Below are 24,168 nucleotides of genomic sequence, written 5' to 3' on the forward strand. Positions count from 1 at the left end.
AACAGTACGCCAGGCACTGCTCACCTCAAGGGAGCCAGGAAGCAGAGCTGGGGAGAGCTGGAAAGGCAGGGATGGGGGTCAGACTAGTACCTCCAAGGTCACCCCCCCATCCCTCCCCTTCAACTAGGCTCTCCATCCTCAATTTTCATTACCTACCAATAATGACATCAAAGTCAACAGATCCAACGATGAAGCGAGAACCCTCATGATGCAGTCACTCCCACAAAAGCCCATCAGCTGGCAGCCAAGTCTTCAGCATAATGAGCCTTTTGGGGGCCAACTCAGATCCTAACCATAGCAAGTCCCCAAAGCAGCAGCAGGGCAGTTCCCACGGGAAGTGCTCCAAACCGTCCCCAGAAGGGGTGGGTTAGGGTTCCAAAGAAACAAGCCCCTAACAACAAGCTGATCCCTTGAAACTGTATTAGGGAAATTCACAGAATGGGCTGCAGCTTACCCTTGTGACGGACAAAGCAGCATCAGGGATGTCTACCTAGGTATGTGGCATGGCGTAGAATCCACATCAGGGTTTAAGGGCTCAAGCCTGCTAGCAAAAACCAGCACTTGCTGGTCATGGAACTGTCAAGGCACTGATTTTCAGTGAGGACAGAGGGGAAAATGGGGGAATCCAAATGGGGATGGTCCTGAAAGACGCCGACAGAGGGCTACCTCCCAGGGCATGGAATTTAGAGCAGCAGGGCTGTTACCCACCTCTGGAATGATGAGGTCAAAGCCTGACCTGGAGCCACACGCAGGGAGCTGCAAACTACCCGGCTGATGAGCAAGGGCTTGGAAGGAACAGGATTGGAAGATGAGTGACAGATCTTGGTGGGACAGATGTCTCAAAATAGGCAGACTGCAGAGACGCCTGTGTCCACGTTCCGCCTGTCCTCTTCAGCAGAACCGAGGTTCAGTATAGAGCACACCGTCAACATTCAGGCGGACACAACGGCACAGCTGGGGGTGTGGCAGCCTCTTCCCCAAGCTCTGCTTGGTCAGAGTCCATGAGGAAGTGGTCTTTAGAACAGAGGCTACGCAGGCTCAGTACCATACATCTGTCCTCACCAAGGCCCACAAGGCCGGCACTACTGCCAACTTCCCCGACCTGCTAATGGACTCCACCCGAAGTCGGTTGGCATCATTTCCCAGCAGGCAAGGGGCCACCTGCTGGCAGCGTGGTGACACTGCACCTGTTCCAACACAGGCAGAGGTTTGTCTCTGCCAGAATAAAGTTGTGTCCCAGGTATGGCTTTTTGTGCCCTGCCCTTGGCATCCCACCAGCACTGCCCTCTAGCCAGGGCCCCTGATTCACAACAGGGGATGTGCAGCTATAAGCCTGTCTGCAGGACACCCTGCCAAGTGATGGGACTTAAGGAAAGCTGCCCTGCCGGGGCGGCTGAGCAATACACAAGTGCGGAGCCAGGAACACGGCACCCAAGGTGAACGGGTGCTCCAGCCCAAGACCACGGGCACACGGGTGGGCGAGAGAGGCGAGCTAGTTGTTAGGCAGAGGGTTTCCCTGGCGTCAACCCGCCGAGGGCAGACATGAACACGCTGCAGTCGTTGCGCAGTTCTCCCTTCTGGAAAGGAGCCTTCAGCTCACCCCAGCTTCCTGTGCTGTCTTCACTTCATCCTCCACCGCCTGCGCCGTCAATTCGAGCACAGCGCTGCCACACTGAGGTCGTGGGGTTGTCTCACTGAGGACTTCACGGTCAAGTGAGAAACCACTGCTTGGTGCTGGAGCCCCCAAGCCGGCACATGGTCTGAGAACCCAAATGGGACGTGCAGTCGGCTCCTGCACGGTGTGCGGAGGGCTGGAGTGCGGCTCCACGGCAGGTCGCCCGCCTGGCACTGTGGGGGGCGGCACTAGGAACTCGGTGACAGACTACTGTTCTTGACCTGTCACCAGAAGACTGCTGCACAGTGGAGACGCGGGGTGGGGGACCCCTGGTGCTTCTTAGAACCAGGAAGGGAAGAAAACGTACCACAGAGGTTTGCCTCACAGGCATCGAGAGCAGGAGGGACAGATGATTCCGATCTCCCTTCCCTTCTGAGGTGAAGCTCTGAGCCAACCAGATAAGCAGGCTGACAGACAACCTGAGGGTAAGGAAAGCATGGGGGTGGCGGAGGGACAGCAGGGTCCACTACAGCCCCAAGCAGCCCGAGCGCTGCACCCACCCGGCGATGCCACTTATCACCATGCAGAAGCTCACTACCCATACACAGCGCACTGCCACAGCCGGGCTGCCGAGTGACCGGACAGCCCCTCCACCTCTGAAAGGCCCTCAGGGGCTCGCACAGCCCAAGTCTGAAGGCTCATGACTGTCCCAAACCCTGTGTCATCCTCCTGCCCAAAAAGGACAGACAAGGGCAGCAGGCAATCCCAGGAGGGGAGGTGCAGAGACCTCCTAGCATCCAGAGGAGCCTGCGACGAATGCCCTGCTAACCCAGTGGGGCTGGGCACTCTCCACGGCTTGCACCCTGCTACCCCACCTCCGACAGCCTGTGTTAGGAAGGGAAGCGCCAGCCAGTCTTCAGAATAAAATGTAGCTTTATTATGGCATAGGAAACTACAAGCCATGGGGCAGAGAGGGCCGAACAGGCCCTCAGAGTGACAGGGAGGAAGAGGGTGTAAACATCTTGGTAATAAAATCTGAAACCACAGCACGATCATTGAAATTTTTTCTTACAATGTTTTCAGCTATAGTAAATGAAACAAGTCACTTGAATTGTCAAAAGAACAGCAACTTTACACAAGGAAAGCAAACACACCAAGCCAAGGTAGGACAGCAATCAGGTACACAGCATGGGGTGATGCTGGGAGGGGCCCGGGGTGTGGAGGGAGGTGTCTGTCTGTCTTGGGCCACCCTCCGCTCCTGGTGCTTCATGTGCTGCGGCGTCCCTCAAATGTCTGCTTTGTACAAGTCCACCGCTCCAGGAGGAAGCTGAGATGACAACAGAATCTCAGAAGTACAGCTGCTCAAAACCTTCCGGCAGGAACGAGCAGCAGGGTGAGTCCCTCTGGGCCACCCTGAACACCTACACAGGGTGGCCGAGCAAACAGGAAGAGCATTTTCCCACTCAGGGGCCAGAGTGAGCTAGGAGAGACGCCCACACCTGTCGTGTACACAGCAAGTGCACATGGGCACATCACACGGGGGCCTCGCACTGAGGGCCTGGCGGGGGGCAAGGCCAGGCAGGAATGCGACACTCTGAGCCTCTGGCCCAGAGTGCCAAGCCACACAAGAGGAGGGGACACCAGGTAGAAAAGTTTAAAATAACGCCTATAAAAACCCACGCGGCTCTTTCTGTTTCTAATGTTCTGGGATCAACAATGCCACTGTACACAAGCAGAGGCGGGTGGGGGGCGGGGTCAGGCAGCGGCCTGGTCGCACACCTGCGTGTCACACCCGTCCCCGGACAAGCAGTGAGGCCAGGCAGCACAGGCGCCGAAGGGCTTCACGGCTCAGACTCTCACAGGACAACTCAGCTACGTCTCTTCCCAACAGACTTTTCCGCTTGAGACACAACTTCTCCCGAGAGAGTGCCACAGCACAGTCACACAGCCATGCAGAACCTGGCAGCACGGGACCAGGCCTGGAAAAGTGGGCCCGTCCACATTTCCCTGCAGATGCCTAGTCTAAGCCACACTTCAGCGTGCAGTCTTCAAATGCACAAATAAAACAGAGAAATGCACTGGGCAAGAGCTTACACACTGCACCACCACGGCTACTCTGCAACCTGCTCACTTCCTGACTGGTGCTTGTGTTCACTGTCCCACCCCACACCACCCAGCACTGGGCTAGACTGGTCCCCTGCCTGCCTTTTGTGTGGCAGCTCAGCTAAGGGGTCTTTGTTTTCAGATAGTTCATCAAAAAGTGAAAAATTTCTTGGGGCTGGGGATCTAGCTCAGCGGCACAGCGCCTACCTGGCAAGCACAAGGTCGTGAGTTTGATTCCCAGTCCCGGGGGGGGGGGGATTCTTAACGCCTGAAAACTGCACATAACTCAAATTTCATGGTCCACGAGTGAAGGACTGGCACACAGCCGAGCTCGCTGGGAGCACAGCCTGCACCAGGGAAGGTGCAGCCCACACAGCCTGCGTGACGTGCACCCTGGCCCCAGGAGCAGCACTGCAGCAGGGCTGTAGCTTGCCCCGCTCCTGCAGGGTGAACACCCCACAGTCTAGACGGCTCTCACAAAGCAGGCACAGAGAGAGACAAGGAGCTAGGTTAGAACTGTACTCCTGCCCCAAGTCCCCCAGGCTGTCATTCCTCTGAAATGGACGATCTAAGTTTGGGTTTGAATCAGAAGATTCATGCAAAGATACCTGACAAGGAACCTGCAATTCGGTCTGCTGATGAGCTCAATCATAGTCACTTTTTCCCACTACAACTGAAACCACCGCCAATGTGCAGCAGAGGCTCCCAACAGGGCCCTCAGCTTCAAAGGCAATGCACGGCCACCACACAGCCCTAGACAGGCAACAGGACCAGACCAAAACCAGGAAGACAGAAAAGGGAGGGGGCCGACGGAGCCGCGAAGGAACTCTCTTAATGCCGAGGACTAGGACAGTCAAGGGACCCTTCTTAGTTGCAGCTAGTCCATGGCCTTCGATGCTGTTCCCAGGAAGGAAAAGCTGTGCACAGGGGCCGGGGGGCCGTAGGGGGGACAGCAGCAACAGCACCAGTTAGGAGAGCAAGACTCACTCTTGAGAATAAAGGAGAAACCACCTAAACTTCAGTATAAACTTGATCATCATTCACTTTACTACGATTACATGTATGAAATCCATCCCTGTGGAACGAGGAAGGGAGGAGAAGAAAAGGCCTATCCTAGGACACCAGGAGACACCAGGCTGACACTTCCACATGCAGGGGGACATCGAGCTGCCTGTGGAGCAGCCGCCTGCGGCCACGCAAGGACGCTCTGGAGCTGCTGGACAGCGGCAGGAAATGGGCGAGGAGCTCACACTACACACCAGCGCCCTCCCGAGAGAGAGGTGCTCGCAAGTCCCATCCTTGAGCACTGTCTCCAGTGTCAATGGACCCACAATTTCTGACCGGCGAGCGCCTCTTAAACTCCGTGTGTGGGAAGGAAGCACCGGGCAGAGGCTGCCCTGTGCTGTGAGGATCCCTGGATCCCGCGGAGTTCTGAGCAGCGCAGGAGAGCTGTGAGGGTGGCCTGGCTCCTTTCCCCTCAGCTACCTCCTCCAAGGCTCTGCAGCACGCGGCCACCGGACACCGCTCCCCATGCGGTGGGGCCAGCCGGGAGAACGGGGCATGGGAGGCGGGGTCACGGAGTCGGGGAGGTGGGGAGTCATCTCGCGAGGCTTGCCACCTCGTCACGCTCCTTTTTCTGACGCACTGCAGATGAAGCTACTCGTATTCCAGGAACTGTTTGTGGTAGAACAGCAGGTACCTGAGGAGGCAGAAAGCAGTTCCACTCCCAGTCCGTTTTGAGACTGCCTGCACTGGGCAAGGGTGTGAGGAGGGGCTCTGCACATACGGGGCCTCTGGGCTCATGGTGTTGGTTTCTCCATGTCCGAGGACAGTCCCTCACCGGCTGAGTGAGACCACCCACCTGCCTATCCCCTCCTGCAGAGTCACTGTGGCCTGACCCTGGAGTGCACCCTCCCTCTCCTGTCCACGACAGCCAGTGCCCTGGCGTGCAATCTACTGAGTACCGTGGCCACTAAGACAGGTGCAGCCCCCACGCCCCCCAACAGTTGTGTCTTTCTTGGCACAACTGGGGGTGAAGGGTACGGGGTGGGACGGGGGTTTTGGACCTGGCTTGGAACTTTCAAGTTCTGAAGAACTACTGGAGGCACAGATCCTGCTGCCCACCAGAGCTCAGTCTAGTGACAGGTGGAGCAGGAGAGCAGGCCCCTAGTCCCTGGCAGGGCAGCAGTTCCACGTCCCAGCAACAAAACCAGCAGAGAAGTGGATAAAGAACTGGTGTGCTTAGGGGGTGGGGAGTGGCTCAGGGGCAGAGCACTCCCAGGCAGGAGGCCCTGGGTTGCATGCCCAGCATCGCACTAAAAAAGAACTGATGTGCTCAGTTCACAGCATGGTTAAGACAAACAATGACCACGCTGGTCCCCAAGGTAAAAGATGGCAACAAGAGCACCTCCGGTCAGGCACTCCTCCTCCTCAGGTGGGGCTCTACCTACAACAGGTCTATTACTTCCCACCTTAAGGTGAGCATTCTGAGCAGAGCTACACACTGCCACGGCTTTGCACCCAGGGGATACAAGGAGTGGAGCTGCTGCTGCGGCTTCCCTCCAACCCTGCACCTGCCGGGGACGCACCCTTCGCTGTCCAGCACGTCCTTGATGCTGGCCTTGGTGATGATGGCATCGTCACATTTGAACCACTGGTCTTTGTGCTGCCGGATGAAGCTGGTGTAGTGACCGCTCTCCAAGGTCCCTTGATGGTTCACAACCGCGAACAGGGAGTACCTGGCATGGAGGGAGGGGGGAGCACAGCTGACTGAGGGCATCAACATCGCCCAAGCAGGAAGGGCTGCCAACTGACTGCTGCGACACCCAGCAGCTGTGGTGTGCGGTGTGCAGGGGGCGGGGGCGTGGAGGCTGGGGCTGGCTCACAGTTGCCCTCAGGTCCAGCTGGCTCCTGAACAGTACTTGGTGCAAGCGGTGGTGAACACCAGTGGTGGAGGTGACTGTCACTGTCCTATCCATCCCCCCTTTACACAACACCAACGCCAACAGAGTCACAGATGGAACATGGCCACGTTAAACATGGTGAAGGAAGCAGAGGTTTCCAGACAGAACCCTGCTCGCACCAGAGGGCTGGATGTGCTCCCACTGGGAGGGAGAGTTCTGACGTGAAGGGTCCTGGGATACCTGGGGGCGGGGCTTTGCCTCAACCAAGGCAAGAGGGAGCCTGCCGGGAGCAGGTCAGTGTCCGAGACTTAGGGATGCTGCCAGTGCTACTGCTATCTGTCACCCCCAAGGGAGGTCAACCCCCCGCCCACACCCAGGACAGCCAGCCACCCACACAAGCCCCACATACTTGTTGTCATTATTGAGACTGTCTGTGGGCTGCTGGTACTGCCCATTCATCCTGCTCTCTTTGCTGTAACAGACAGCAACAAAATTCAGCGTAAGTCAGAATCCACCGGAAGAGACCCAAGGCTCTAAGGACTGCACTATGCAGAGGCTGCGTGAGGGAACACGTTACACGCACTCCTGTTCTTCCAACAACTCTTTTAGGCAGAAATGATCCCCGCGCTTTGTGAGGCAAGCGAAGCTCCGGCTGGAGAGTAAAGCCCTGCAGTGGCATGGACTGGCCACCGCTCTAGGCCTCACTGTCTCCCTGACTGTAGGCCACAGGAGCTTCTGAGCAGCATTGTGAAGGGGGTTTTGTTGTAAACACCATAGGGTGAATGTATTCCTCCTGCCAAAAGTTGGAAGGTGAGTTAAATCCATTTGGAACCTTCAAAAAGAATGAAGACTCCTGCTATTCTTTCCATTACCAGTGCTTCAGGAAAAACAAGCAGGGCAGAGAGCTGTGCTGGAAATGAGAAGTTCCAAGCTTTAATACCTTTACCACTGCAACTGTCAGCAGAAGACACTAAGATCTCAGTGACTCTGCAAGATCTGAGACTGTTCTCTTAGCAACCATTTAACATCTTCCTGGACGTGTAAAATCAAAGGCAGGCAGACTTACTTCCTGGGCCTGGATTGATAACCCGGAGTTTAAATGGTCAGATTAGACAGTCACCTGTGAACCACAGGGACAGGGCCACCAAGGGAAGAACACCAGGAAGAGATCAGTTTACTTGAGATGGTACAACAGGTTGAAATATGGCCCCTAAAAATGTCACGTTTGCATCTCAACCCCAAAACGGTCTTTGCAGAGATAGGGATGTTGAGAAGAGATCTTGCTAGATTATCTGGGTGGGCCCTAAACCGAACGACAACTACTCTTAGAGAGTCCAGAGGTGGCCCTGAAACCAGTCAGGGCAGAGTGCAGCCACAAAAAGACCTGGTGCCACCAGGAGCTGAAGCAGTAAGGAATGGAACTCTGCCTGGACCCTCCAAGGTGGGTCCTCTCAACACCACTTCAGAGTTCTGGCCTCCAGAACTATGAGGAAATAAGCTTCTGCTTCAAGCCAGTACATGTGTGGACAGCTGCCATAGAAACAAACACATCAGTAAGTGATATGCTTTCTTGGAGGGTTAAATTTTATGGTTTCTATGATAATAAAGATTTAAAAAACAGAAAAATGAAATTCACAACTGCAAAATCAACTATGCTTATCTGTATTTCAAAATCCATCCCATCAACTAAAACAATGACTTCTCAGTGATCTCATCCAGATGAGATTTCATGTTTAAAAGCTAATACAAGATTACTAGACGCTGGGTGTGGTGGTGCAGGCATGTAATCCCAGCACCCGAGAGGCAGAGGCAGGAGAATTGCTGCGTGTTTTTTTGTTTGTTTGTTTTTTTTCCGGTACCAGGAATTGAACTCACGACTTCATGCTTGCCAGGCAAGCGCTGTGCCGCTGAGCTAAATCCCCAGCCCCACCGAGAATTGCTGTTTGAGGCCAGCCTGGAAGAGAAAGCAAGACCCTGTCTCTAAATAAATAAATATATAAAATGTTTTTAAAAAAAAACTGCTGGAGCAAAATTCAAAGCACGAGCTGCCTGTCTAAGGAAAATCAATTCAGTGAAACGTAGCCTGGGTTAGGATCAGGACAAATAACTAGGTTTTGGAAGGTGGGGTTACATCACCAGGTAGGTGTGCCTCCTCCTAGAAACCTGGCACTGGGTCGGGACTGTCCAGGATAACCCTCCGCACCCCCAGGTTAGGCGGGCATCAACGCTGTCCTACCTGGAGGCCATAAAGGGTGTCATGTCCAGTTCCAGGGGAAAAGACACGTACGTGGTGATCTTCCGCCTCAGCTTGGCCGAGTGCTCAAACCGCTAGACACAGAGGGGTAAGAGAACAGAACGAAGCCTGAGCCACAGCTCAGGGTCAAGTGGCCTCTCCAGGGCTGCTTCTGAGTTGCTCACTTCAATTTTTGAATTTCTTCTTGGCCACGTTTAGAGCTTACAGATGCAGCACAATGTCAATCTACATAAATACCATTTACGGGGTTCAAGTCTTGATATGATATACAACAGGGCTACAAAAGATGAACTTCACAGCAGAACTCAGCAGAGTGCTGACAATATGCTGGTGTCCTGTGTAGCAAAGTGAAAGCACTACTCTCCTTTCACCAGACACTCCTATGAGCAAGTGAAGGGCCACAAATCCAGCCATCAAGCTAGAAGTCTCTTTATAAAACACCCACAGGAATATTAAACTGAAGAATATGCCACGAAGGTGGTATATGGCTCCCCAACCCTCCCAGGTTTACAATCCAACCTTCCTAGAAAACACCTGCAAAATCCTGGACTAGATCATGATGCTAAGGATCTTTAGGTAAACAGAAAACTTGGGGAGGAGGAAGATGTGGGAAGAAGTAAATCCTTCAAAACCTTCAGAGGCACTTGTTCCTGGAAGTGGCTCCCACTCTATACTCATCAGGAAGCATGGGTTTGTTTTTTTTTTTTTTTTTTTTGGGTTGGCATCATAGCCCTCTCAGTGGCAGAGACAGGAGAGGTATGGGCATGTCGCCGCCAGCCTCTGTGCTACTGGCCAGCTGTAGCTGTAAGGGTCTTATCTGCGGACCACACGCTGGGACCGCCACGGAGCTTGCTTCCCAGAAGACTCACTTTGAGGTGAAAGCAGGCCACGATGGGCAGCTTCTTCATGGTGAGCTGCTTGGTGGACTCCTGGTAGCTATGGCAACCGCTGCACTTGATCTTGGCACTGCTCCCTAAGTGCTCCGGCCTGGTAAATCTACAAGGCATTAGAAATTGTGATTTTAGGAAAACAAGACTAGAATGGTAAAGGTCAGGAAAACAGGACAGGGACATTGTATCACTTCTGTGGGGTTAATTTCCCTACTAAAAAACATGCCTATGGTTAGTTTCATGATCAAGAAATGAGAAATTATTTTTTTTCTTCACCTTCTTTAAGCATGTTGTCTAAATGCTTCTTTCTTTGTGCATTTCATTTAAATGAGAGTCTGAGTAAATAATGATTGCCGACTGCGATATGTGCTAGCATTTCAGCTTGTCCCAGAACAATGAAAACTCTACATTTACACAAAAATTCTACACTACTGTTCAGAACTGTCTCATGGTAACAGCCAACAACTGGAAACAACCCAAACCATACTCAGTAGCAGAGTGTTTGAACAAACTGCGGCTCACCACCCACAGAACCCACCAGCAATCAGAAGAAATGAACTCCACAGCAACCTGGCATTAAGATGGGTGGGAAAAGCCAGCCCCCACAAGTTCCACATTTTCTAATTTCATTTACAAATCATCCTGACGTGCAGTTTACAGAAAGCAGTTCCCCACTGCTATGGTCAGGTGGGAGTCGGGGAAGGGACTGGTGCCTGGGAGGTACCCTGTGAGCACAGAGATGCTATGCTGTGCATGCTGACCGCATCAGCGTCAGCATCCTGGCTGTGGCACGCAGCTCTACTACAGGATGGCATCACTGGGAAATTGGGTGTAAGATACACGTGAGATTTGTGGATCTCACAACTGCGTGGGAACCTACAATGATCTCAATACATTGCGGGGCGTGGTGGCACACGCCTGTAATCCCATCACTCGGGAGGCTGAGGCAGGAGGATCGTCACAAGTTTGAGACCACCTAGGTTACAAAGTTTATCCTTCAGAAATGCTGCCATCTTCAGCAGGGTAGGCTAAGAGCCGCTCTGACCAAAGCCAACCCACCAGATGATTAGCTTTGTGTAAAGTCCCAGCAGGGCGTAAAAAGGAACCTTTGCTTTTAAGCTGGAGATGGTCACGATCACCTGTCCTTGGAGCCTCCTGGGGCTGCCACAGCAGCTGCTTACACAGGTTAAGTCTATGAAGTGTAGTTGTTCCCTCTGTAACCGAAGTAGTTTTCCTGAAATTTATGACTAAATTACATTGTAAAGATTCCCTTGAAAAATGTTTTTGGTTGTTTGCTTGTTTTCCAAACTAAAAATCTAGAGCCCCACTTATTATCTGGACCTAGTAGTCCAACAAAAACGATGAATTTTAAAATTCTACCATTTGGGCCAGGCGTGGTGGTGCACGCCTGTAATCCCGGCACTCAGGAGGCTGAGGCAGGAGGATCGTTGTGAGTTCGAGACCAGCCTGGGCTACAAAGTGAGCTCAAGGGCAGCCTGAACTGCATAGCGAGACCCTGTCTCAAAAAGACAAAAAATAAATAAATAAATAAAATAAAGTAAAATTCTACCATGCAAGTCTGCCAACTGCATTAAGATAAACAAGGAAAAATCTGCACCACTTTCAAGTAAAATTTCCACTTGGCAGGGGCTCTTCTGCAGTGAGTCTCATTAGTGCAAGTGATGGTACCCTAAACGTCACCACTTGTCTAAATCAATGACAACACAGAAGAACAAACTAAATACTGTCAGTGGAGACCCACAAATGTTCTTCAGTTACCTGCAGAAAATGCCACACACAGAGGGACTCAGACCACCTCTTGGTTCACACTCTGGTATAGGCTATCAGCCACAAAAGGAGAAGCAGCTTCAAGTTTTGCTCCATGGTCTGGGCTCATCATGAACGGTGGGGGGTGACTGGAGGCCTGTGACACAGATGTGCTCCCAGGCAAAGCTGGTGAACAGGAACACCTGGTCATCATGCCGAAAGGACGAACTAGCATGAGCCACCGGGCATCCACGACAACCAAATGCAGGCTGACACTGCGTCTTCTCTGTGCCCACCCTGGAACCTAGGAAGAGGATACTGCCCTGGTCTGGCCCTCAATGTGGGACTTTATGCTGACCAGCCACAAGTTTTCCACAGCCCACCTACAGGAAAGATAGAACTCTCCCTGAGCAGGTGGCCTCACCTCCGCAGGCAGTCCGTGAGCGTCGTGGTGCCCGATGCATGACTCTCCCCGTTGACCACGCTGCCCTCACTCCCCGGACTTAAGGGCCAGAATGGAGTGGAGGAGCCAGGCAGGTCCAGACTGATGTCCCAGAAGGGGTCTATGGTGGTGGAGACGCCACTGCAGAAAAGCAGACGCGAACATGTGAGGGCTGTGTGCCACAGCTCCAAGCCAGCTCCGTCCCGGGCACACCTCAGGCAGAAGCGTTCACATGAGTATGTCCTGGGCTGTCAAGGAGGCCCAAGGGAGGGACGTGCATAACCCTGGTGAGGCAAGGCAGCTCTCAGTACTTTGTAACCCTGGGAGACCATCTTCATTCAGGGATTTTCTGAAGAGTGTAAACTTCTGGAGCCCCAGGTCTAAAAGTCCTGAATCCCTAGATCTTTCTGGGCCCATAAAGAAAATGAAATGTCCTTCCCAGAAACTCAGCACTGCCACCCTGGGTGGTAATAAACCCTCACGCAAGCGTCATGCCGTGTACCCACCAGGCTCTGTTGGCCCGCAGAACACGAAATGCTGCGCTTCATAAAGCCAATTCGTGCCTAGAGATTTAATTTACAATGGCAGTAAAAGGGAACTCAGTGAGGTATTTAACAGTAAGAAATTTGCCACAGACACAGAAGCCTGCAAGAAGCTAGCCTGCTCAGGGTCCAGGGACAAAATAATCTCTGCTATATAGCAGAAAATAAAGCCAGAATGGTGGCACACACCTGTAATCCCAGCACTTGGGGGAGGCTGAAGCAGGAGGACTGCTGCAAGTTCAAGGCCAGTCTAAACCATATAATGAGATTCTGTCTCAAAAAATCTTTTTTTTTTTTTTTTAAAAGACTGTGACAGTGGTAGCAGACGTTTGCCCAGGACCTCACAAGGGTAGCAGGTGGCAATCCATTATAGACCGAATAGCTTCAGTGAATATAACATTAGTGGATCGGGGTTTTAGCAAACTGAACTGTACTAAAAATACCAGTAAGTGGGTAGGTAAAGGTTGAGCTCATGCACCAACAGATCTTTCTCCTGGTTCTTAAGCTTGAAGAGCTAAGCAGAGACTACTCCTGCAAAGAACTGTAGACGCTATAATGTAAGTGAAGGAAAAGAAAACCATGAAATAATAAAAATTAACAAACACAGAAGCATATGTGAAAAATCTGCCATCAGTGATCCAGCCCTTCCTGAAAGAGCTATTTTATTTGACTCCAGGTGCTGAGAACTGACAATGGTGTGGTTGTTTAAATAAAACAACACAGGCCGAGGATGTAACTCAGTGGCACAAGCACCTGCCTGGCAAGCACAAGGTCCTGAGTTCGATTCTAGGTACCAAATAAAATAAAATAAAATAAGAGCCAAATAATCCTGTGACCCATCTCCACAGAGGAGCCCCAGACAGCACTGAGTACGCTCTTGGCTCAAGGATCTGTCCATCCACCCATCCACCCACCCTTTCCTCCCTCCCTCCCTCCCTTCCTTTTCAAGGTCAACTTTAAAAACTCAGAGCACATCGGGTCTGTTCACTGGGAAATGCACCACGACACTGGTGCAGCCCAGGCAGGCTGACTCTGCAGGCCGACAGTCTGGCCGCACTCACTGGCAGACTTGGCAGGTGACGTCGGACTGCAGCCCCCCGGTGAAGATCTGGTCGATGATACAGTTGCAGTGATTAGGGTTGTTGGCCTTCTTCCCATTGTCATCACCTGAGGACAGAGCAGGAATCTGTGATTGGATCTGTGAACCACCAAGTCAGCAGATGTAAAATCCCCACACCCCACAGAAGCAGGAGGCGGCCAGGCGGGCTGGCATTCTAAGAAGTCCATAAAGACGTGTGTGACCTCCACAGAGACTTGGCAGAGGAAAGAGCCTGTCATTACTTCAATTGATGAGGTAGCTGAGAACCTGGGTTTCCCAATGTTACTTTTCTTTGTCCTCTAAGATGTCCTGAACAAAGTACATCTGATGCCCAAGAACTCTGCACGTAAGGTTACGGACTCCCTTTTTTGTATACGGAATAAGTGAACAAATAGCTTTCAAGTTAGCCTAACATGGTCAGATACGCTAGGAAACAACCTCTGTCTCCCTGCTGATGCAATAAACTGGTATCCTCCAGGGAAGCCTCGCAACTCTGGCTCTCCTTCTTGGGTCCCTGCATCCAGAGCAGCTGCACCTCCCTGTCGGCTGAGGAGAGAGACACAGCTCCTCCTACCCCTCTGTGCACTGAACGCTGAACTTACACATGAAGGCACAGCAGAGCAGATACAGACATTAAGCAGTGAGATATCACACCCATTAGGAATACGTATCCTGTGAAATGTTTGAAAACGTCCACCTGCATGCAGGTTACCATCTATAAAGTGGAATTATCACAGAAGCATGAAGAATGGCCACTGAGTCCTCTGACAGCGCTACCCAGAGTTTAATATTAGGGAAAAATACTGTCCAAAACAACCTCCAATTCATAGGACAAAATGTTATTAGGAGAGGGGACAATACTGTACCCACAGGAAGGTGCAAAGAAAGATGAGCTGGAGATACCCTGAAAGCGACAACTTAAGAACTACAGATAACCAAGTACGAGGCCCACAACCCTGTGTGCCATTCTGACAACTGTCGGGTTTTCCTTTTGTTTTGTTTCTCAGCGTTAGGAGTGGAACTGAGCCTCATGTGTGCCACCAAGTGCTCTATGGCAAAGCTATACTCCCACCCCATCACTCTATTTAAGAAGAACTGATGTTTCAGATATTTCAAAATAAGCATTACCAGAAAAAGCAACAATGGTTTTGTTTTTAGTTTTATGAATTTTTTTTTTGGAAACAGAGTCTCACTATGAAGTTCAGGCTGGACTTGAACTCAGTGACCCTCCTGAGCCTCAGCCTCCCAAATGCTGGGATCACAAGCATGGGCCAAAAGCTTGGGTACTCTGTGAACATTGTAACAGCAATGCATTTTCAAAAAGCATTTAGAACACATTTCTGTTATTCCTTCTTTCTCAAAGGTGCTTAGGATGATAATCTTTCACAGTGGCTCTTTTCTATTTGTGTGTCATACTACCCTACCAGGAAACCCAAACTTATCTAAACCATTATGTTAACTTTCATTTGGTTCCTAGGGTAAACATTAAAAAGTTCATGTATAATTTTAGAAGAATTTTAAATACCAATAAAGCAGAAGGTAAAGCATGACAGCTGGTCCAAATGAGCCACCTGATCTGCATGTACTGCTTAAAATGGACATGAGACCCCATAGCCACCCTCAGCACAGTCCTGAGAAAGACTGAGGGGTACTGGAAAGCCAGCTGCTTTATTCTTTAAAAGACATCAATTTAAAAGAAAACTGGAAGCTGAGCATTGTGGTGGTGCATGCGTGTAATCCCCAGCATGTGGGACACTGAGATAGGACTGCTGCAAATTCGAGGCCAGCCTAGGCTATTTAGTGAGTTCAAGGCCAGCCTGAACTGCACAGTGAAACCCTGTTTCAAAAAAAAAAAAACAAAAAAACCCCACAACAAAACCAAACAAAAAATGGAATGGAAGGGTACTGCCTACAACTAGCTGGAGATAACTGCAGACAACCCACAGGCAGCAGATAGGTGACCAGATAACTCGTTACCTCAGCAGTGCTCCCAGGCTTGGGGTGGAACCTCACAGCCTCAGTATCACGGAGGACTGGAGTCTAGGAGTGAAAACCCTGCGCCCCCAGACCTCCTGACCCACACATGGGGAGTAAGCAGCCCTCAAGCTGACGGCCAGGTCCAAGGTGGGAACCGCCCCCTCAATCTCCCCTGCAGGTCAGCAGTGCACAGGCTCCTCCACGAGGACAGCGAGGGGACGAACTGGCTCAAGTCACTTCATCTGAGTGTCCCACCTCCAGCCCCAGGAGCTGCTGCACCCCAAGCTAACAAACCCCCAACCCTCAAGGGACACCATCCTCGGGGCCGAGCTGTAGAGCTGTTGAGAGAGGAGTACCCTCCAGGTCAGGGAAGCAGTAGCAGAGCTTGGCTCTACGCAGAGCAGCAACCGGTCCCCCTGGAGTTCCCAGGGGAAGATGGTGGTGATGATTAGCAATACTCAGAAGCTTTAGGCCTGGTAACCCAGAGGATGCTCACAGCAGCCACAGCAAGCAGAGGGTTCAAAAGATGGCCCAGGGCTGCTCACCATGACAGGCCACAGAGGACCCCAGCACCACACTGCTCCACCCCCAGCCAGGTCAGAGGACAACACATGAATCTTTCCTCCTCCTAAAAGCAAACTACAAACAATCTCCTTGGGACAAGCCTGGCATTTCTCGTACTGGAAGGAACATAGGATTATGTAGCCTACAAAACACAGATCTAACATGTCCCCTACACGACTGCATGAGCACATAACCACACTCCTCCACCCTGCTCCCTCGTCAAAGGCATCCCCGTCCCCACCTTTGCAATGCCGGTGCAGGACGTCCAGCGCGGCGATGAGAAACTCATGTGCGTCCTGCTGTTCGTAGCCTGCCAGATGGCGTGCGTGGGTCCACACCAAGTGCAGCAGCTTGTATGGGATGTGTGGAGACCGGTGCCCGGAATAAAACTGGACAGAAGGAAGAGGGAAAACTTACAGGAACGCAGGTGCAAAGCACCTTTCTTAGGAAAAAGACTCAATCCTAAATTAAAGATTTTAGGAATAATCATAAATAAAAAATGGCACGGTATGCAACATGCTATTATTGATAAGCTAGAGGCATAGCTCAGTGGTAGAGTGCCTAGTTCAAACCCCAGCACTAGAAAAAAAGTCACAAAGTTAGCTTTGTTCTTTCAGGCTCCAGAAAGGTTCACACACTTGGACTCACTGACAGCAACTGGCAGCTGTCTACAAAGCAGCAGCTGAGAGCAAGGAAGCAAGAACCGCAAATTCCTCAACAGGATGAATTTATTTATATATTTAGTTCCAGAGTTTAGATTTTTAGGACAACAAAAGGGGAGAGGTGGGGAAAAGTTGTAACTGACCATTCCTAATCCAAAACCCAAAATGCTTCATAACCTGGGAATGTTTTGAGCACACAATTTTTTTTTTTTTGGTCTTTTTGAGACAGGGTCTCACTATGCAGTTCAGGCTGGCCTTGAGCTCACTTTGTAGCCCAGGCTGGCCTCGAACCTGCAATGATCCTCCTGTCTCAGCCTCCCAAGTGCTGGGATTACAGGCATGCGCCACCACGCCCCGTCATAATACATTTTGGAGTATTGGGAGTATTCATATTTTTGGATTAGTGATACTCAACAGTAAAGTCTATGCAACTATCAAAAATCCACAACACTGAAATCTGAAACACTCCGGTCCCAGTCATTTTGGGTAGGAGACATGCAGCCCGTGTGTCATCTGGTAAAAAGAACCAGGAGCACAGATCAACAGATGGGATGAGAGGCTGACGCACACTGAATGCAGCGATCAGTAAATGCTGACCTCAACAGTGACGTGCCCAGCCATCCAGGGACTCACTTCTGAAAGAGTTTTAGGCACTTGCAGAATTCCTGAAAACATGCCAAGTTTTCATTACTATAAAACAGGTTATGTGGGAGAAAGCCAACAGAAAGGCCAAATCTGTAAACGAACTGCGAAACACTTCCCTGCATGTGTGATGAGAACATTCTCACAGTCCAAAATAATCAATGCAGGCCTAGTACTCCTTATCCAAAATTCGTGGAACCAGAAAGATTTCAGATTCTGGAAATTCTGCATATATATAACTAATAATTAGGGGTGGAAGCTGTCTGAACGAAAACTCAGTAGCTGGAAAGTAGTTTCATTAATTTTTTTTTTTTGTCTTTTTGAGACAGGGTCTCGCTATGCAGTTCAGGCTGGCCTTGAACTCACTTTGTAGCCCAGGCTGGTCTCGAACTCACAACGATCCTCCTGCCTCAGCCTCCTGAGTGCTGGGATTACAGGCGTGCACCACCACGCCTGGTGTTTCATTAATATTTTAACGATTCTGTGCATTAAGTAAAGTTTGTGTGCAGTGAACCATCACAGGCGTGGGATTTCTCAGTTGTGGCACTGTGCTGATACTCAAAAAGTTTGGGTTTTACAGCATTTTTGATTCTCAGGTTAGGGGCACTCAACATGTGCTAGCAATAAACAATTAGAAACTCAAACTAAAAACCATGCCACTTATAGCAACATCAAAAACATGAGATACCTAACAGATAAACAGAACGTGTGTAAGCACCACACACTGAAAACACTGATGAGGGAAATTAAAGACCTAAACAAATGGAGTCACATGATAAGCAAAACCCCTCATTTCCACATAACAAATCTGCACACAAGCAAGTACTGCAGCTTTATCCTTCAACACCAAAAACTCAAAACCACCGAGCTAATGATGGCCAACCACAACGTGACAGGTGCTACTCAGCAACACAAACCTCTGACACAGCACACTTGGAAAGCCTCGACCACGGAGGGAGAGACCCACTTTCCTCGAAAATGTGGCAAGAAACAGGTCTGTCTGCCAGCCTCCCTGAGCTCTAGGGTGGCAGACAGCAGAAGTGTGAGTCACCAACGTTCATGGAAACTAGTGTCTCCCGCAAGGTGACTGTGCCAAGCCTCTCCGAGCTCCTTCTCTTCCTGGGTTGGCAGTGTGCCTCCCAAAGTCAGGCCCGAAGCCCCTTCCAGCACTCCCCTTTGGAAAAACTGTGTCTTCCATAGTAACTGTAAGTTTTAAATACTTATTTGCTGTATAGATTCTGGAAACTGCCGGCCCTCATTATAGTCAACTGCGTGTTTTTTAAAAGGTGGAAAGACCGTCTCTGAAGCACTCCACGGCAGAGGCCAGCGCGCTTACCTCCTGAAAGAGCGAGGACATCTCACACACCAGGCAGGAGCTGGGGCTCTGCATCTCGCAGTGGTGCCGGTCAGACAGGAAGAAGTCGCGGAGGAGCGGCGTGTGGGTCAGAGCCTGGACAATGCAGTTCATGAAGCACGTGTTCCCCAGGTTGATCAGCCCTCGCAGACCTGGGCAGGAGGCCAGAGAGCAGGTGTCACTTGTGCACTGAGCTGTGACACATAATGCTGGATCCCAAGGGTTTTTCAGTCTGTGCGATAAGTCACTTTCTTTTATTCATCATTCAAGAAAAAAGGAAGAGCAAGTAGAAATGCAGTATTTTCTCACTTTTCTCCCCGGGTATCAGGGATTGAACCCAGGGCCTCCACATTAAGCTACATCCCCAGCCCTTCTGCTTTAGAGACAGAGCCTGCTAAGTTAGCCAGACTAGAGTTGAACTTACTGTCTCAGCCTCCCAGAGTATTTTCTAATTTTTATACCATTTTTACATGAACTGTAATGAGAAGTGTTCACCACCATCATTCCCTTCCCATTTGGCCATTGTATGTACTTTTTATAAAAGTCAGAACTGAGCCAAAATGCTTTTTAAATCTTCTAAAATGGATTTCCTCATTCCTTAGAACACTGTGCAAATACCTTCCACACAGACGCATCATCTCTCTCCCCGAGATCAACCTGGCCAGAGTAAGAATATACATGAGCCCTGTGACATTCACAGACTCTCAGCACCAGGGGGACAGGTGGTCTCTGCTCACCCCACTGCACCCCAAGCCCACAGCAGTCCCTGGAGGGAACAGGTGCTCAGACCTGGATGCTGAGCAAACTGATAACGGCAGGGCTTAAAAAGCTTGTGTTGCACTGTGAAGCCCTGAGAAAGCCGTCCAGTGAGTGTGAGAAAGAGCACAGCTCTCCGTGACGTCCTCCACTCACCTATGGTGCAGTTGGAAGTGATCTTCCTCCTTTTGGGGTTGTGTTTGAGCAGCTCCAGCTCTCGTTTGGTAGGTTCCCAAGTTGAAAACTTCTCTCCAATACCTAAGCAGATGGAGGACAGTTCCAAGTGCTATTAGCTAAATTTTCTCTAAACTGTGTTCTAAAACAAAAATTGTATCTGACGTTCCAGGATGTATTTTAAAAAGGGGCATCCATAACATCAGGGCTTCTCTTAGCAAGTGTCTTATCAATACACCGTGTTTCCTGTCACAAGGAAACCATTATCCATTAAAGCCATCCCAACGCTAATGCAAGAAAGTTTTTTGTTTAGTGTAAAGCCCTCAAGCCCTGACTGCAGTACAGAGACTGTGGCTACCCGGCAGCAACTCAGATCCCAGCTAATGAGTGAAGCCTGTGAAAGCATACTCTTGAGCAAACTAAACAGATTCAGTTGCTGAAAAGCTGTTTGCCATAAAGAACTGAAACGGAAGACAGGAATGGTCAGATGCTAACAAGAGTAACACTTTACCTAATGCACCCCATCCACTGAGGTTCTTGGACCACACTCCCTAAAAGTGTTTGCAGAATTCAATGAACTTGAAAAGAGATAGCACCTTATGGAGAAATGGAACTGCAAAATGACCTTTGAAGAACTTTGTTCAGCCAGGCGTGGTGGTGCCCACCTGTGATCCCAGCACCTGGGAGGCTGGACCAGGAGGAACACTGAGTTTGAGGCCAGCCTGGGCTACATAGCGGAGCTCAAACCAGCCTCAATTACACAGGAAGATCTTGTCTCAAAACAAAAAACAAACAATTTTAGTCTGGGATGTGTGTTTCTTAGTTCCATATTTTAAGTGCCCGGCTCAAAGAAATATACTCATATGTAGTTACATTACATCTTGGAGGGGGAACACAATAGAAAATACAAGTTGGAGATTTTTTTCCAGAAATGATCTGCTAAATACAAAATAATTCTGATCACTGAGAGCACCTGTTTCTAATCTTCTGTTCTCAAAGAATGGGGTATTTTCAATGCAAAACAAGGCAAGAAGGGGCTGGGAACTTAGCTCAGTGGCACAGCGTCTGCCTGGCAAGTGCAAGGTCATGAGTTCGATTCCCGGTACCGAAGAAAAAAACAACAAAAAAAAACAAAACAAGGCAAGAATATGTACAGCAGGGACCCGGTTTATGGGCTCCCTCTGCACACAGTGATGGGTCCTACTGCTTGAGAGACGGTGCTCACCCACTAACGAGGGCTGACCACAGCCAGCACCCTTTATTGCAAACCTCTGTAGGAACTGAAAATCAAGAAAAAAAAAATCAGTGAAACCAAGAAGTACAAGAGCGTGGCTGCACAGTGCTGGCGCACTTCTGACTGCGCAGCTAGCAGAGTGCACACGAGGACAGGGAGAGAGCAAGGGGGCAGTCCAGAGGGGCCCCGGCCACAGGCCACAGTGCAGCGGCAGGGGAGCAGGCTCAGGTGGGGGCTCCACCTCCCATCTGGCAAGGTCACTCTGCAGACAGACCTGGCATCAGCCAAAAGGGTCAGATCTTTACAGAATTCTACGACTCAATCAGAGAAACAAGTCTATCCTCCTGGAAGGAACAAGATACATTTATCTGCAGAGGACGCTTTCTGAAACACTGTGGTGCTCAGGGATTTGGGAGGTTCAAGCGTCCATCCCCAGGAGACAGAAATGTGCCCCTGCTGCAGCTGGACTGGGTTCAGCTCCAGTCTGCAAAGGCCCTCAACTACGGAACAGCATGTTTCTGGGGTGCATTTTCCTGACTTCAGCAGCACCTCTCATGGCAGTGCTCTGGGCACGCGGGTGGCCCGCCACCCCACCACCTCTGCCACTCACTCCACCCACCTCTGCAGCTTTCCACCAACTGTAACCTGACCCACGCAAACACACCTGCTGCCTTGAGTTTCTGGTACTCCCTGTTTCTGACCAAGTTCTGCCCTCAACAGACGGGAGCGAACTGCAGGATTAAGGGATAAACCAGGGAGGTGAATTAGGCAGAGGCCAACCTTGCATCTTAGAAGCTTTCTGCTGTTCCTCTTTGGCAATTATCTCCATGTCCTTGTCATAGATGTAGTCCTGGCACAGAAAGCAGTATATACCTCCATATGTAAGGTCAATGGCTGCAACGAGAGGAGAGACAGAAAGTTTAACTCAACACAAAGAAGGCAGTAATACCCCAGGACTCGGCTCAACACACTAGTCAAGGTTTCTGACGGAGTATGATATTTAAAACATGAATGAAATTCCACTGAATATTTCCGGTTCGCAAGGATTCCAGGGTAACAATGCTTTACTACACCTGGAATTCCTGACACTATCAGGAAAACCAACAGATACTAGCTGCTACTTTTGTTTTTAGGGACTATTAGCTCCTCATAGTCTAAGGGTGGAGGCAACATTGTTTCTACCCTTACAGCCCCGACTTCTTGGCCCAGAGCTGCCTGCCACCCACAGGTGCTCAGGCCTTGCACACTTTCTCCACTGCAACCTCTATATAACAGGACCGCTACCTTGGCTCTGAATTACTTTAACCTAAAGTCCTCTGAGCACCTGGAAGAAAGGTACTCCCCTAATTTAAAAAAGGAGAGGAAGGGTGCTTAAATTCACCAAGCATCATCAGACATACAGGAAACAACGAAGCAGAACAGAGCACACACCTGTAATCCCAGCACACACTCTGGGAGGCTGAGGCAAGAGACTCTCAAGTCTGAGCCCAGCAACTTTGTAACTTAGTGGGACTCTGTCTCAAAATTTAAAAAAGGAAGGAGGGAAGGAAGACAGGAAGGGAAGCAGGAGGGAGGGGGTTGGGGATGTAGTTTAGTGCCAAGTCCCTGGGCTTAATCCCCAGGTTAAAAAAAAACAAAAACAGAAACAGTGTAACTGGAACACCAGCTCTGCCACTTGCTAGTCACATACTTTCCTAAGTTGCTCCACCTCCCTAAGCCTCAGTCTCCTTTCTGATAGTAACAGTACTATAACTCACAGGTCCATGTGATTACTAAATTAGTGCATGTAATTTAAGGACACCTCCTGGTAAACACCTAAAAATCAGTTTTATGGTAAGAGTTGTCCCTCAGTGTCTGTGAGGACAAACAACCCTCTCGGATACTGAAATCTGCAGATGTTTTTTGTATCCACATACAACCTATATACATACTCCTGTACAATAATCATCTCTAGATTATGGGTAAGCACCATATAAACGCTATGTGAACAAACGCTATGCTGTACTGCTTAGGAAATGACAACAAACTGTGTCTGCACATACTCGGTACAGTTCTTCTCACAAGCCATTCCCACCTGCAGTTACGTGTCTGAAGCCACAGAGATGGAAGGCCAATCTTACTTCAGGTCTTGAGTCACTATGTCTTAGATTAATCACTGGTGCATCATTAAATTCTAAAGCAGACGTAACAAAACTCAAAACAGCAATACCAAAATCCCACAGCTACCCTTTGCCACCCTCAAAAAACTGACAAAATCCTAACAAGCTACCTTGCAGTCCTCCTCAGAGCTATTAAAAAGTACTTGAACAGTTGCCCTTTGGCAGGACACACTCCTTAGCAGTAAGCTCCTGGCATGTGGCTGGTGCAGCAAAATTTTGTCAGACACAAGCTGACTTACAAGAGGAGGGCAGGGGATATAGCTCAGCACCTGCCTGGCAAGCGCAAGGTCCTGAGCTGGATTTCCGGAACCAAAAAAAAAAAGAATGATGGGAGTTTCAGGAAAGCAGAGATGCTGAAACAATGTATAAAGCATACAGCTCACAACAGGAAATACTGGCCCACCGAAGGTATTTATTTTGGTACATGTTTAAGTCTTCCTAGGTTACCTGCTTCCTCGGGACACTTTTACACAGCCGTGCATAAAACCCCTGTATAAACCAACACGTTGGCAGGGGTGCCAAGGCCACACAAGAGAGAGAAGTCTCTTTAAATGGTGCTGGGTGAGTGAAGCAGGATCCTTATCTCACAGCACAGACACAAGGAGCCAGACCTATACAACTCTTAGAATAAAACATGGGTAAATATTTATGACCTACAATTTAGCAATGGATTCTCAGATTTGACACCAAAAGTATGAACAACAAAAGAAAAAAGTATTAAAGCCAAACATCTAAACTAAAAGCTTTGTGGGGCTGGGGATTTAGCTCAGCGGCAAAGCGCCTGCCTGGCAAGCGCAAGGTCGTGAGTTCGGTTCCCGGTACCGGAGAAAAACCAAGAAAAACCAAAATAAAATAAAATAAAGTACGTTGTGTGATGAAGGAGAGTGGTTTCAGAGGCATTAGATTTGTTAATCAGCTAATTTTTTTGTTTGTTTGTTTTTGTTTTTCTCCGGTACCGGGAACTGAACTCACGACCTTGCGCTTGCCAGGCAGGCGCTTTTGCCGCTGAGCTAAATCCCCAGCCCCTAATC

The 24,168-nt window shown here is 49.9% G+C and overlaps 1 protein-coding gene across 1 annotated transcript in view; it reads right to left on the reverse strand.

Annotated features, from left to right (window-relative positions):
- Positions 1 to 2,530: 2,530 nt before the first annotated feature.
- The window catches only part of Usp22 (ubiquitin specific peptidase 22), a gene marked incomplete at its 5' end in the record, with an annotated part of 23,162 nt that continues 1,524 nt past the window's right edge, over positions 2,531 to 24,168 (reverse strand). The window contains 11 exon segments of the mRNA XM_013509635.1: positions 2,531 to 5,417; positions 6,307 to 6,456; positions 7,031 to 7,093; positions 8,858 to 8,949; positions 9,745 to 9,871; positions 11,957 to 12,115; positions 13,578 to 13,683; positions 16,398 to 16,545; positions 18,797 to 18,966; positions 19,727 to 19,828; positions 21,759 to 21,872. Of these exon segments, the coding sequence (XP_013365089.1) occupies positions 5,375 to 5,417; positions 6,307 to 6,456; positions 7,031 to 7,093; positions 8,858 to 8,949; positions 9,745 to 9,871; positions 11,957 to 12,115; positions 13,578 to 13,683; positions 16,398 to 16,545; positions 18,797 to 18,966; positions 19,727 to 19,828; positions 21,759 to 21,872 (1,274 nt within the window).

This window comes from Chinchilla lanigera, unplaced genomic scaffold, assembly GCF_000276665.1.
Source record: "Chinchilla lanigera isolate Chin_1 unplaced genomic scaffold, ChiLan1.0 scaffold00176, whole genome shotgun sequence".
NCBI classification, from domain to species: domain Eukaryota; kingdom Metazoa; phylum Chordata; class Mammalia; order Rodentia; family Chinchillidae; genus Chinchilla; species Chinchilla lanigera.